The sequence below is a fragment of the Molothrus aeneus genome, chromosome 29 (assembly GCF_037042795.1).
Source record: "Molothrus aeneus isolate 106 chromosome 29, BPBGC_Maene_1.0, whole genome shotgun sequence".
Taxonomy (NCBI): Eukaryota; Metazoa; Chordata; class Aves; order Passeriformes; family Icteridae; genus Molothrus; species Molothrus aeneus.
In genome coordinates this window covers 1,867,819-1,882,719 of record NC_089674.1, presented here as the reverse complement: position 1 = coordinate 1,882,719, position 14,901 = coordinate 1,867,819, and the positions used below count along the sequence as shown (strand labels likewise).

Below are 14,901 nucleotides of genomic sequence, written 5' to 3'. Positions count from 1 at the left end.
AAAAATTTACACGCACAACTGACATCCAAAATGGCTCAACATAATTTATTTTTTTTATGTTAAAATGTACAGAGTTCTTTTGAAAGTACTTGCTAGAAAGGGGAAAAAAAAGTGATATTACATACAAGGAGAGGAAGGGAGACCATCCAGCCAGGAGCGTATGACATGGAGAATTACAAAGGCATCTAGGCACCCCCTTCCCCTTAGCTTACAAGTCACCATGAACAAAGTACAAAGAGGTTACAAAACAGGAAAAGCAAATATAAACAGACAGGAATAGACTCAGCTTCATTTGTACATGCGGCTTTTAGAGGCATCTGGAGCTCCTATTCACACACTCTAGAGATCTCTTTAAAGAGAATTTTATCTTTCTTAAAATAGTTTTTAATATTCTACAACAAAGATAAAAAATTTTAAAGATGGAATGAAATGAAAAAGCTCTTATTTTTAAAAGGCATCGAAGTCACTAACAGTGAGTTTTTTTTAATTTCTTTTAGAAGATTACCCAAGTTATCTTGCTAAAAATACATTTTTTTTTTTAAACAGAAGTGAAAAAATGGTAGGTACCAATATTACTGCGTTGGATAATTTTCTTTTTATATATAGAAAAGAACTTTTTTTTTTTTTTTTCTACAATAGTTCTACAGTCACAAAGGTTTGTGGAAAAGGGAGCTGCCCAATTGATAAAAAAACCCATACAAAACCAAACCAAACATAAAAGGCAAACAAACTAAAATTCATGGCCCTCGTTTCAACAGCTTCTCCTCCTGTCTCAGACCCACCCCCACCCCCAGGAAGCAGCGACACAGCTGAAGATCTAAGGAGAGAGGGCAGCACAGTGCGCTTTCTACACGGGTTATCTGGGACTGGAATAGTATATACAGAGAAATGGGGTCCTACACAGCCTTGTACATGCTCAGAACTAAACAGAAATAAAAAGTGGAAGTCCTTTGAATTCTGCCTTTTATGGTTAGCAGTTACTGGAGGAAAAGTCCGTTTTAGTGCATCTGAAGAAACCCCAACTTTTAGATTCTTTTGGTTTAAAAACAAAAGGAATTAGTCTTATTAATGTGTCTGCATTTCTACTTCACATACAATAAAAAAAAAGAACTTTACATTAAAGGGTTGTCCCTTTTTGTATTGGGTGACATGCCAGCAGTGTAGCCAAAATTAATGTAAGTTGGATTTTGCAGCAATAGAGAGCAAAATCCTGCCGCCTGGATCCTGCTACGGGGTTGGGACGGTTTCACTGCTGAAAAAGAGGCTGATTCCCTTCTTTTCCCCACACTGGGTCAAATGTGTGGCTATTTCTACAAAATGGATATCAAACACAGTCAAGAGAATCAGGAAAAAACATCACTGAGCCCCAGAAAGCGGCACATTCAGCAATTCCTACGCCAGGCCAGGAATGGAAGAGTGACAAGGACACCACAGGCTCCTCAGCCCAGCCACCAAATAAATGCACACTTCTTCTTCCAGCCTTTCCCAAGCCAGGAGATTTAACTGGAAACAGCTGCTTCTGAGCTCAGCCTGACTCAAAAGGCTCAGAACCAAAACCCTCAGCGTTTGCAAGCATGTACTAAAGCAGCCTGGGATCTCAGAGCTGTGGCTGGGCACCAGCAGAGCCTGTGACCATTTTCTTGTCCTAACAGACCATTGCCCACCCTGTCCTCTTCACCACTGCAGAAGGGATACAGAACAAGGTCTCTCTTGAGATGCTTCCAGCAGTTCAGTGACAGAACACGTGTGTGCATGCATGCACATGTGTGTTCACGTGCACGTCTGGGTGGTGAATGGGATCATTTTAAAGTTACATTATATTTTCAGCATAAAACATACAATTTCAATTAACTCATCTACAAAAACACCAATGTGAATGGTTTATTGTTTACACTTAACTCCAAATTTTACCGAGGGTGAGGGAGTCAAGGAAAATTAAAGCTTTTTCCTGACTTGCAGAAATAAAGATTTTCCTTTATCCTCTGTGTCCCCTTCCAAATCTCCCAATAAGTGCCTCCTGCTAGAAGTAGGAAATGTTAGGTGGGGTTTAGAGGGAAGGGTTGTTATTCTTTGAGATGTCAAACATTTTACATGGCTGCAGCACTAGAAACTGCATACAGAGGGGCACAGGGGAGGGAAAAGGACATATATTGTAAAAAAATTTAGGAAGATGATTTCACGTTACACATAGTCTGTCCACTTTGTCAGCAAAGTAAGGCTCTTTTTAAATTATGAGAAGATTTTGTGCATGTTTCCCCTCTAAAAAACATCTGTGATTTTAGCTGTAAAATGTTTGACGATTGTGAAGAAAAGAAAAACAAACAAACAAAAAAATCAAAAAAATAAAGACCAGGCTTCCTAAAAAATAAAATAAACCAAAGAAAATCCCTCTAAATCTACAGCAATATTTTAACTGGAAAAAGGTCCATTTTCTCTGGTTCGTCAGTATAAAAGGTTCCTTTATTTATATTTATTTCAGTTTTTAGGATGCAAGTCGATCTTGCTCATCTTCTCATGTATGGTCCATTAAGAGACTGCTTGGGCACCCCAGCAGCATTCATGTAGCTGTGATGGGAGGGGCCAGTGTACATCATGTTTCCATGAGGATTTGGCTGCATAGGCTGCTGGGTATAGGCCTGGCTCCCCATCATTCCCATCTGCATCTGCATAGGATACTGTGCTGTCTGATTCATGTAGGCAGGATTGCTATGGTAACTGCTGTTCATCATGGGCTGTGTCATCCTGTAGCTGTTCATGGCGTTCAGGTTCATATTCATGGAGTTGACGTTGTAGGGCGCGGTTGGCATCAGGTTCACGCCCATGTTCATGCCCCGCTGCACGGCCAAGGTCCGAGGCCCAGCCTGCATGGCCACGGCCGGGGGGCTGCGGCCGTACAGCTGCTGCTGGTGCGCGCTGGCAGAGGGCAGGGGCGCAGATTTGGAGCGGATGGAGATGTGCCCCTTGACCGGCATCTGCCCCTGCAGCCGCTGCGTGTGCGGAATGCCGATGTTGGTGGCGGACATGTTGCACTGGAGCAGAGGGGATGTGAGGTTCATGGTGGTGGAGGCCAGGTTTGGTGGGGGTGTCATGGTGGCTTGTGCTTGTGGGGTGCCGGCCAGGGGGTGAGAAGGAGCCAGCTGAGCCAGCCCTGTGTTGGAAAGAGAAACGCTGGTTGCATAGGAAGTCACAGCAGGAGAATGGCTATAAGGCATGGCATGAGGGTCCATAATGGTGTTTGTCAGCTGCTGCAACTTGGCTAAACTGAACGTGGCTGATGGTTGTGAATAGCTGCCAGCACCAAAATCCCCTGGAATCCTCTCATAGATACTGATGTTACCAGTGCTGCCTGATTCAGGTATTTCCATGATCATAGGTGCTGGGGTGAAGCTGTTGTTCATGCTACACTGAGATAATGGAGGTTGCTGCTGGGGTGGAGGTGGGGGCTGTGGCTGCTGGGACTGAGGCTGCTGCTGTTGTGGCTGTGTTGTTGGTTGCTGGTTACTTGGGGGCCTTTCTACTACACAGCTCTGAGGTGACTTGATATTACAGTTTGCTGCAGGCTGGACACTGTTTTGCTGCATCATGCTGCAACTGCTGCCAATGTTTGCCATTTGCTGAGTGACAACACAACTGTTCTGGGTGAGGCTGCTAGAAGAAGACAGTCCTCCGTAGGAACAGCTGCTCTGGGAAGAGTTATTTCCACAAATGCTGCCTCCCATGGTGGAGTCGTAGCTGCTGGGGTTTTCATAATTCTCTGTAGTGCTCTCAATGCTGCCAAGGTCACTGAAGCCACTATCCACCACCTGCTGGGAGTGGTCCGATACTGAAGGCACATCCATCATGGGGCTGGTCTCCATGTTCTGCATAGAGGGTGCGGACAGGGATCCTTGCTCAGGGCTGATCTGTGTGTAGCTGCTCTCCAGAGCAGGCACGTTTGGGCTGCTGACAGAACGCACAGACTGGCTGGGGTGGGACTGAACAGAGGATATTGGGCTGTTGTGTTCTGAGGCCTGGCAATCTTCAACCATCGATATCTGAGGATCCTCCTCAGTCTGGGTATAACTCTGCAAAGTCTGACAAGCTGCAAGAGTTTCTTCACAGTCCTGGTAAGCTACATCATGCTCATTGCTTTCCTCCTGTGTCAAGGACTGGACTGCTTGAACAGTTTCAAGATCTAGTTCACTATGAGGAATCTCCTCCTCTTCCTTTAATTCAATTAACCCCTCTTTATTACTTTGCTCTTCTTCGTGATCATCTTCAGACCCAGGGACATGCTCTGAGCCCACTGATGTCTCATTGGAAGCCTGCTCTTCCTCAGAATCTGCCTCTGCTTCATCTTTTTCTTTTGCATCTTCTCTACTGCTTGGGATGCTTGTTTCTAAAAAACATTCTTGCACCTGAGGCTCCTCCTTCACCCCTTCTTTAACAGGCTGCTCCTCCAATTCTTTTTTCTTCAAAGACTCTGGATGACCATCATCTTCATCATCAGCATCGTGATCTTCGTTTTGATTTGTCACTACTGCAACTTCCTCTTCTTCCTCGTGGTCATGTTCAGGTTCATCTAATTCTTGCTGCTCTTCTTCTGATTGCCTCTGCTCTTCTAAAATCCGTGGCTTCTCCTCCACTTCCTCTTCTATCTCAGGTTCTTTGACTTCTGGCACTGGACTGCTGTTGCTGTCCACAGGAGAAACTGCTCTTACTTCACTGCTGCCTATGTCTTCCTCTTCTCCCTCTCCTACCTCTTCTGCTTCCATATTCACATCTTCCTCTTTCCTTTCCTCAGTCAGAGGCAGGTCCTTCTGCTCAACACATTCTTCTTTATCTGAAATTTTGGCCTTACGCCCTGGTTTTGAATTAGCTACCACCTCATCAACCATTTCATCCTGAGCTGACAGTGGCACCTCCTCCCGGTTCAGTTTAAAACCTGGTTTTCGACCAGGTCTTTTCTTCCAGTGGACTGGCTTTCGGCTTTTCCCTTTTGGCCATCCCTTCTTCTTTTTCACAGGTGTGGAAGTATCTGGCTCAAGTGAAGAATCTTTTGCTTCACTATTCCTCAGCATAGATAACGGTTTCAAGGGTGGGTTACCTGAAAATACAAATTGAAAGACACTGTTCAAACATTTTTGACCTAAGCATTCATGGAAGCCTTCCCAAGCACGCCCAACATGTTTATCAACTTCAATATTAGCTTAGAAATTTATCAGAATGACAGATGTGACTTCTGAATTGTCACTGAATTGTCAATTAGTGGACTCTAAGCAACCAGTCACAACCAAATTATTTTATTTTATGAACTGAAGGTTCAGAGAACTTTAGAGAGATATGAGAAGCTGAGAGGGTGAACATGCAATGTGATGAAGAAGAGGATGTCAGAAGAGGCAATTTAATATTTCCCTTTGTTATGGAAAATTGGGGGCTTGCCAGTTCATTTCCGTTTTATTTCTGTAAGTAAGTGACTCTGCTGCACAGCTTTTCCACAATCACAGATACTAATTCCATTAGGAAAGCTGAATCAAAAGGATAGCCTGGGATCAGGTCACTGCCAATAAGAAAGTCAAATGTATGCACCACGTTTTCATAAAGCTAGGGAATGTCTGGGGCTGGTCTGACTGCTAATTTATGCCTAACCTACATTTCAGCTGGAAAGTTACAAGCCAAAGAAAGCAGCTGCTTTTGTCATGAGCTGTTATCATCCAACACAATCTACCAAACTTTCACTAGTGTACCACCATACACACCATTATTGTCATCAGACTCCTCTTCGTCTCTGGACTTCCTCTTAGAAGAGGGTCTATGCCTGAGTGTGTCTGGTTGGGCTAAGTGCTGAAAGTATCCACTGGATGAAAGCTCACTCTCCTCTTCTTCATCCTCCTCCTCCTCCTCTTCCTCCTCCTCAATCTCAAATGTAGGCTCTAACTGAGGCATTGGTCGTTCAGAGTCTGAGTCCTCAAATGGTTCATCCAGCACTTCTGTGGTTTCTGAGATGGTTTCAGTGACAACACTGCTGTTGTGGTGCTTACGCTTGCGGACCCGCCTCTTCCGATGAAGAATTGGTTTCTGGAAGTGGAAGGTGGGAAAAGAGAGGATATTTCACCACGTGCAGTAGAAATGAAACCCTAGATAAATACAAAACATGAGCAGCAGAGAGCTCCCTTCCAGAATCCAGAATTCACTAGAAATACTGCCTGGCACCTGCCACTGGTTAGAATTTAAACAGCTGAAGCTAAGAGCCCATCCATAACAGTCGGAACTTTAAACACACTACAAAACAGACGTGAATAGCTTAGAATAAGGTGCAAAAATGATACAGTAGAGAACTTTCTAGTGAAGAAAGCATTTGCTTACACACACTGATAGAATTCACATCTCCATGGTAAATAATTTCAAAGACTTTACACTCTGATTTCAGTTGTTTAGAGAGCATTTGTGTTTTGCAAGCTTCTTTCATAAGCAGGACTTTATCTGTTTCTATTCTGCATGACTGAGAAAAATTTCAATAACTAAGTTAGGAAAAAAAAAAATCAAAAGCACAAGATCGAGGCTGGGCTCAAAAACCTCTCAAACTCTGACCTCTGATTCACCAAAAACCACCACTAGAAGAAGTCAGCAGGAAGTAAAAGAAGAAGTCACCTGGAACACTGAACATGTGCTCCCTGTACACTCAACACAGACCTTATGAACTGCACCATCCTTCACAAAGTCCTAACACACAGCCAAAACTGACTGGGTAGCAGTCAAAAAGAACAAGAAATAAGGCACACACCTTTCGTTTCAACGTTGGCTTGGTGAGAACAGGTGGAGAGCTTGACCTAGGACTCACAGGCTCATCATCCTCCTCTTCACTGCTCTCACTAAAACACCTCAGAAGTCCCCTGTCGCCATCACTGTAGCGCCGGGGTAATCTGTCGCAATCCTCTGGGAATCTACACTTCAGTGGCTCCGTGTTCTTTTTCAACTGGCCCCTCCACCTTTCCACAGCTTCACTGTGCTGCCGATGGGGAGCTGCAGGTTTTTCACCTTTGCCATACTGTCCCTGGGAAGCTGCAGATTTTTCATCATCTTCAGCATAGCGGCCTCTGGAGGCTGGAGATTTCTCCTCACATTCACCACATCTTCCTTGCAAGGCCACTGACTTCTCCTCACAGTCACTGCACCGGCCTCGTGAGGCTGCTGACTTTTCCTCACATTCACTGCATCGCCCACTGGGAGCTGCTGTTTTTTCCTCCATGGGCAATGCTGGCTCCTTCTCACAAAAGGGCTCATGAATTTTTTTGCTCTTGCGGTTCCATCGACCTCTTCGTGCTGGCTGACTGTTTGCAGGAAGACTATCCAGGGAAAAAATGTGCTTGTTTGGTCGTGTAGAATTGGCTGGAGCAACGATGTCTGGCTTTTTTTCACTCTCTGTTGGTGAGTAAGGCTCTTGCTCTTTCTTCTCCCATGACACAGATTTTACCATCTGATTTAAATAAAAACAAATAGATTTCACACACTTCTGATTTCAGCATAAACGTTTATCCTGAATTTGATTCCACAAAAGTGTTTGAGAAAAAAAGCCAGAAAAGTTTAACAAAAATGACTTTTAAAAAACCCAGGATTAAAAAAAGACTTGACCTTTAAGAAATTAATGTAGTGCTAATTGCTACTCCTGTCCTCAGAGGTGATAATATACCTCACTTAGCTTCCCAACAAGTCACTTCAGTGGTGTGCCAGAATGCTGGTTTCACCTTGCTACATTCACAGTATTTATGCAATTTTCAAGAAAAAAGTAAGAAAAAAATAAAAATTGAAGCTACTTTTCCATTAAAATGCACCATTGGTTTAATGTAAATACAGTAACAGCAGATAATTTGCCTCTTAGTATTCTACCTAGTGCTCACCACCTGATGCAAGAGTGCAACCCCTTCAAGGATTACTCTCTAGACTATGCCTTGATGCTTTCTAGAGTTTTATTTTCTAATTTGAAACCATAAAGATACATAAGCTAACTATGACTGCACTGCTTTTTATGATTATGACAAATGCACGAGCTTGACATTTGAAATTTTGTCAGCTCTGCCTCCAAAAGCATTAAGTATAAACTACACAGAAAAAAGAGATTCACTCTTACACTGGTCTCTGGATCCTTTTCTTTCTGCTTTTGCTGCTCTTCATTTTCCCCATCCTCTGTTTCCTCTTCTTCATCTTCAGAGACAACGGAGTTGGAAACGATGACGGGTGTCCAGCGCAGGCACTCTGCATCCACGTCGATGGGGCGCACGTTGGTTCTAAGCTTGGCCATGTGCTCCTGGATGAGCTTCTCACGACGAATGATGACAAACCTGAACAGCAATAATCACACTCTGATCAACAACCGGTGACACACTGTACATGTTACCATGTGAAACACATCTGTTACAGGAAATGTGTTTCTCTCTGCAAGTAACTTCAGAGAGAACAGAAACTCGTGAAAATAGTGCTATTTGCAGCACCATCTCCCAACTGAAGGAATGTTACAATTATTTCCATTTCTTGTTAATGGTGAAGCCATTATCCTTCCATGGGTAACATTCAGCTGCAGAGTATCATTTTTATTATGGACAAGGGGTATACTGTTTGTGGAATGGGCAAGCTTAGGTGAAAGCTACTGAAGACAAATAAAAGGACTGCTCAAGAAAAGTTGCAGTCCCACTACCATAGTGCATTTTAAGGGTCTGAGAGAAATGTCATTAATTAATGTTAAGGTATTAAAGGTATACTGGGAGATGAGAACATAAAACTATTCTCAAGTTTTCCAAATAAGCTTCAACTTTAACAAAAACACAATGGAATACAAACTGCTATGGTCTGAAACAAGACTAATTCCCAGTATTTCACCTGACTTGTCAGCTGAACAAGCAGGCTCCCTCTGTTCTACACCAACACACTTCATCTCCCTCAGTGATCTGTCCCACTCTTCAAGCATTCTATGTCAATCCACACAGTTTATGGCATTTTTGAGACACAGGGAAAAGGAGGGAACCAACTGTCTGCTCACTGACTGAAAATAAGGAGCAGATTTGCCTCCAGAGAAGGGAAGCTGCTGTTCTTTGCTCTGTTTGTGAGTGTATTAGACTGATTTGGCTGAGGGATACCAAGAAAACCTGACCAAGAAACCAACCTGCTCTCTCTCAGCAGCAAATGACTTGAAATTCCACATCTGCAGTGCTGCACAGCTGGACACCTGAACCAGCTTTGGCACTGAATGATTCCTGCACTGCACACGAGTACCATGGTCTCAGTATTTTGACACTGAAATCTTTAATAAAATCAAGTTTATTAGAATGTGACTTGTCTTCCAACTATGACTGCAGTGCTTTTTATGATTATGACCAATGCCCAAGCTTCACATTTGAAATGAAGTTCCAATGAAGGGATTTGGGATTAGAATGGGACTCCTGTACTCACTGATCACTACGGAAGTCGAGCATTCGTAGGTGATGCAGAGTGGAAGTGATATCTTGAGGGCAGATTCCAGTCAGCTTACTCAATTTCTTGATGCTTAATTGCTTGTCACGTTGATGATAAAGGCACTCCAATATTACACTTTTCCAATAAGCCATGTATGACAGGCGCCCCAGGTCCGACAGGGGCTTCTCTGGTGATCCTGCCTGACCCTCACGCTTTGAAAGCAAATAGCCTAAAAGACACAGAAGAAAAAAAGTTTCAAAATATTAGCTTCTGTTTCCACCCTTACCTCTACAAAGGCTTCATCTAATGGCTTAGTGCTGCCTACAAGATGTAGATGACAACTCTGAAGGATAAACTCTGTTTAAACTTTGAGTTGTTGGGACAATTTTTTATTTGTTGTTCAAACTGCTGTTATTCAGTGATGGAGTAAGACATTTCTGAACTCTGACTGTAGGTAATGCCACGAGATGGCAGCAGGTGTCTACCTGGAAATTACACCAAGCCTGAAGCACAATTGCAATAGCAATTTTGGAAATGACAGAGGAAAAGCACACTCTTAAAACTAATATGATTAATCATTTTCTTGAAAATTCTCTAGTGTCAAACTTCAGGGCCATACTGGAGAGTAGCAAGCTCTATTTGCAGAGATTTCATTAAGTCTGTGATACATTGCACAGGTTCAAGAAAGGCCAAGGTTTATATTCTACCCAGTGAGACAAAGGGGGATGGATCCAAGATGCCAAATGTGCCTTCTCACTGCTGTCCTACCATAACCTGCACTTGTTCATTTCTCAAGATACATCCTTGAGTTCTTTTGCTTCACCAGGAATTTCAGGAGAACAAAAACTTATCTACAAAAGACATTATTCTGATATAATTCTACCAGCAGAGTTTTCCTCTGAACTCCAAAATTTGAATGTCCAAAGGGAGGGCTGTGTTAACAACCAATAAACAACAATAAACAATGTACAGTGACAAGGAAGTTTCTCATGAAGTTACAGAGACACACATATGAATCTCAGAATTCTCTGAGTATTCAGAGCTTGAGTATGTCTGGTTTTATTGCTCTCAGAATTAAATAAAAATGTAAGTTTTGCTTAAGATATTTATTCAGCTAATCAAGCTGCTGAAGATTTCCACAGACCATGCACTCTTACAGCTGGCTTTCTGAATAAGGAACTACATGCACAAGAAAAGCTTCTGCTATAAAATTCACTATTCTGCCACATGCCTTTAGTTTCTACCTTAAGCTGCTTACACAGAAAGCACTGGAATTAAGGGGAAAATGATCAATTTGTCTTTAGAGCCGAAGTTCCAACAAAAAGAATAAATGGTGAAGTTCAGATAATTTTGTGAGCTTTAGAAGCCTTTGTCCTGAGATGTGTTTTATTTTGAAAAACACCTGCTTTTACTGTTAAGTCCTTTAAAATATGAAAAGACAGATTGAAAAAAGTAAAGAAAAAGTTCCTTACTGAAGTCAATTAGGAACCTGCCATAGCCCTTACGCTGGTATTGTGGAAGAATCATGATACAGGAAACATTGTACTTCTGCTGGCAGTGTTTTTCCTGTTGGAAAAAAAAAAGCATCACATTGAAAAACCAGATCAGTAAGAAATAGTGTGAGTTCCTCTGTAAGAGTGCCCAAATGGTTCTGTATCAAAAAGTGAGATAGGAAGCCACAGTCAAAGTTTCTTAGGAATGATAAAGCCAAGGAAAGACTTTGAAGAGACAATATTAAAGCTCCACCATCATTTCAGATAAGAAAAGCAGAAAAGTCATTGCAAAAGACTGCAATACTCCAGTGATTCTTTAAATGTTACAAGTGTAACATGCCAAAATCAAGTCTCATATCTGCTGTTCTGAATGCTAAAGAAAAAGCTTTAAAATAATAAAATAATAAATAATTAAAAATAATAGAAATAAATAATAGAATTAATTAAAATAATAATTAAAAATAATAATAGAATAATTAAGGATAATAAAAATAATAGAAATAATAGAATAAAATAAATAAAATATTAAATAATAGAAATAATAAAATAATAAAAATAAATAGAAATAATTAAGGATAAATAATAGAAATAATTAAGGATAAAAACCTCAAGTTCTATCTGAAATCTTGGCCCTGTTCCCTCAAAAAAAAAAAAAAAAAAAAAAAAAGGCTTCAAATCATTGCAAAGTTGCCAAACTTGTTTGGAAAACAATGTATGTATAGAATACATAGATAAGCAGAATTACCAAGCAGTTCTGTCTCACAAACAGCACTACCCAATCTCCACCAAGAGCAGGAAGTGATTTGGATTGATTTGGAAAGTTTATTTAGCCACTAAGCTGCAGTACAAGCTCCTTAGCAAGTATCTGCTATTCTATATTACAGGAAATTTGGGTTTACCAACTGGTGGTCCAAATGCAATATAAATAAAACCTGGTTGCAACAGGTGTCTGTAGCAGTATTATATAATTTATTATATAAAATGCAAGATTACAACAATTTAAAGAATCCAAAGCAGCACTGCTCATCAGAGCAAACAATTCATACCCAAATACTTACCTTGGAAAAGTAGCCAACAAGGTGACAGCCCTTAACATCATTCTGTGTCAGCACATAGAAAAGAAATGGCTCCACATCATAATAGAGAGTCTTGTGATCCAAGAAGAGTTTAGCTAGCAAGCACAAGTTCTGGCAGTAGATAGTGCTGACATTGCCATCGACCTTAGAGACATGAGGAAAATTTGCTGTTATGTAAGGACAGGCTTCACTCCAGGATCCCTGGACATTTGAAATGTCTTCACATGAGAGAAAACTTCTCTGTAGCAACTCAAAGGACTTAAAACTTCCACAGAACAGAGGCTGTGACCAAGTCACTGATACACTCAGTAGCTTAAGAGACAACTTAAAATTAATTTTTTTTAAAACAAACCCCCCAGATTTTTACAAAGTGAGTCTTGTGTGTTTTACAGATGAATAATCCATACACAAGGTCAGCTCCTACTGGCTGCTTGCTTGTTGTTCACTCCTGGAACGCAGGAGTTCCAATGTTTCAAGAATGAAGATGTTTAGGACTATGAAAAATTCATCACATGAGTGGGTGTTGAGGACCCTAATTCACAGATATGAGCTAGCAGCTTCATTTTCTAACTCACCTCAAAGACTGATATATTATTTTTTCTGTAAATTTCATTGGCTGGAGGATGAAACCACCCACATTTTTTCATATGCTGTTGGAGAATAGTTCTGCTTTTCATATATTTTAGACAGAATTCACAAAGGTACAACTTCGGTAGCCTGTAAGCAAAGATAAAGAAAGAACAGAGACTGAAGACAGAGATTTTGTATCAATTTCCTCACTCCTGGTGACAGAGAGCTTGATGAAAACAAACCCAATGCACACTCACCTTGTGTGTGTGCTACTGAGGGCAAAAGCACATTAGCATAGCTAAAGTCATGACACTTCTTCTGTAATAAATGCATATTAAAAAATGCCTTTAATGCCCTGCATAATTACATTTACATTATTAAGTTATGCCAGGAGAAATATATTAAAATCCTAGGAAAAAAACCCAAACCTGTAACCCCTCCCAGTTTTGCACTAGTGGTGCTAGGATGGATGAGATAAATTGTTCCTATTCCCTTCTTCTCCTCATTGTCACAGGCACATCCCAGCTGTGTGTACACAGCCCTGCATAATTACATTTACATTATTAAGTTATGCCAGGAGAAATATATTAAAATCCTAGGAAAAAAAACCCAAAAAACCTGTAACCCTCCCAGTTTTGCACTAGTGGTGCTAGGATGGGTGAGATAAATTGTTCCTATTCCCTTCTTCTCCTCATTGTCACAGGCACATCCCAGCTGTGTGTACACAGCCCTGAGTGAAGGGTCACATCACCACCTACCCATTTGCTTTAAATCTGTTTTACACACTACACTGATATGGACAAGTAGAATGCAAGAATCCCAAAATTCTTGTGATTTAACTCCATTTATATGCTGTAGCTTCAGCAGGAATGTCTGTGCAGCTGGAATAATTCCTCATGACAGACCACATGTTCTTATTAAATGGCAAAATAAAGAGTTTCACTTCATTTTCTTCTTCTAGCTATAGCCCTTACAAGTCATTCCTTATTCTGAATAAAGTTCAAAGATTGCAGTTTAGACAATTTGCAAAGTTCTTAAGGAAAAGAACAAAGCAATTATACGTGCAGCACAGCAGAAAAATATTCAAGACACCAAAATGTAGGAACCAGCAGATTTCTATGCCTGTTGGAGCACAGCTTTCCCAAAAAGACTGAGGAGGAACAAAGCAGAGTCTTACCTTGAGTATTCCTGTGGATATGGGGAGGAGTACCAGGTCTGGATTTCGTATTTGCCAAATTCTATAACAGAAGGGCAGCGCACTTGTGGATCAGGAGGCCCAGTCACCCCTACTTTCTATGCAAGGGGAAAAAAACCCTTGTTTTTTTCATGAATTTCCAAGTGAAAGACTTTTAAGATTAAATAAATTAAAACAGTTTTATCTAGACAGTCCATCCTGCTTGAACTCACTGGTAATGAGGAAGATGCAGATGTTGCTCTCTGACACTAAAAACCAGCACCAGTCACACTTCAAAAGCAACCACGTGATTCACAAAAAGAAGGAATTAATAAATATTATCACACCATGGATCTCCACTACCATTCACAGTGTTGCATGTCATAGTTTTAAACACAAATTAGTCGAAAGTGAAGTTTAATACAATCTTTTTTTGAGTCTTCTTGTCATTTTCTTACTTGTTATTTCAATAGTGAAGAACAGGAACATAAACTGCTCCTGAGGTTAAAAACTAGAATATGAAAGTATTTAACATTACACATTAGTGTTTTCCCAGCTCTGAGACCAGATGGATTACTGTGAATGTAGCAGCTACCAAACCAACATTCAGGATGTAACAACCTTCTTATCATCACAAGTGCTGAAGAATTAAAGAAAAACCTCACATTTATTAGAAGAAAAAAATAGAAAATACACTATTTTAGACTACTTATTTACTTACAGCCTTTATTTCCCCGTCCCTCTGATAATAACTGTGTGTTTTATAGCAACTAAAAATAAGGATACCAAATGCCCTTCTTTCAAAGAAAACAAATGCTTTCTCAACTCATGAAGATTTTATCTCAGAAGACTGTCACTCACAGAACGACAGAAATCCAAGTATTAAAATATCATAATATGAACCACCTGGACTGCTGTTACTAACAAATGAGGACACTTCAAGCTGGAGATCAGCAACTCATGTGAAGAGTAGTGAAAATTTCACTTTACCTGCAGTGCTTGTTCCTGAATATCTCGAAACAACTCCATGTCTTTTTCATTCAAGACATCCTGGCTCCCAAAAAAACGCTCCTCACTTTCTTGCTTTCCATCCCAGCCATCCTGATTGTCTGTAAATGAAAGAGAAAATTGTCTTCACATACATTTACAAAAAAGTATTTGC

At 40.8% G+C, this 14,901-nt stretch overlaps 1 protein-coding gene across 1 annotated transcript in view; it reads right to left on the bottom strand.

Moving 5' to 3' along the window:
- Nucleotides 1-19: 19 nt before the first annotated feature.
- KAT6A (lysine acetyltransferase 6A) overlaps nucleotides 20-14,901 on the bottom strand; it is a 30,466-nt gene continuing 15,584 nt past the window's right edge. The window contains exons 9-18 of the mRNA XM_066567224.1: nucleotides 14,730-14,848; nucleotides 13,743-13,858; nucleotides 12,571-12,712; nucleotides 11,978-12,139; nucleotides 10,899-10,992; nucleotides 9,424-9,655; nucleotides 8,108-8,318; nucleotides 6,764-7,456; nucleotides 5,739-6,057; nucleotides 20-5,086 (exon numbers count right to left, since the gene is read on the bottom strand). Of these exons, the coding sequence (XP_066423321.1) occupies nucleotides 2,505-5,086; nucleotides 5,739-6,057; nucleotides 6,764-7,456; nucleotides 8,108-8,318; nucleotides 9,424-9,655; nucleotides 10,899-10,992; nucleotides 11,978-12,139; nucleotides 12,571-12,712; nucleotides 13,743-13,858; nucleotides 14,730-14,848 (4,670 nt within the window). The 3' untranslated portion in view covers nucleotides 20-2,504. The remainder of the gene's footprint in view (nucleotides 5,087-5,738; nucleotides 6,058-6,763; nucleotides 7,457-8,107; nucleotides 8,319-9,423; nucleotides 9,656-10,898; nucleotides 10,993-11,977; nucleotides 12,140-12,570; nucleotides 12,713-13,742; nucleotides 13,859-14,729; nucleotides 14,849-14,901) is intronic.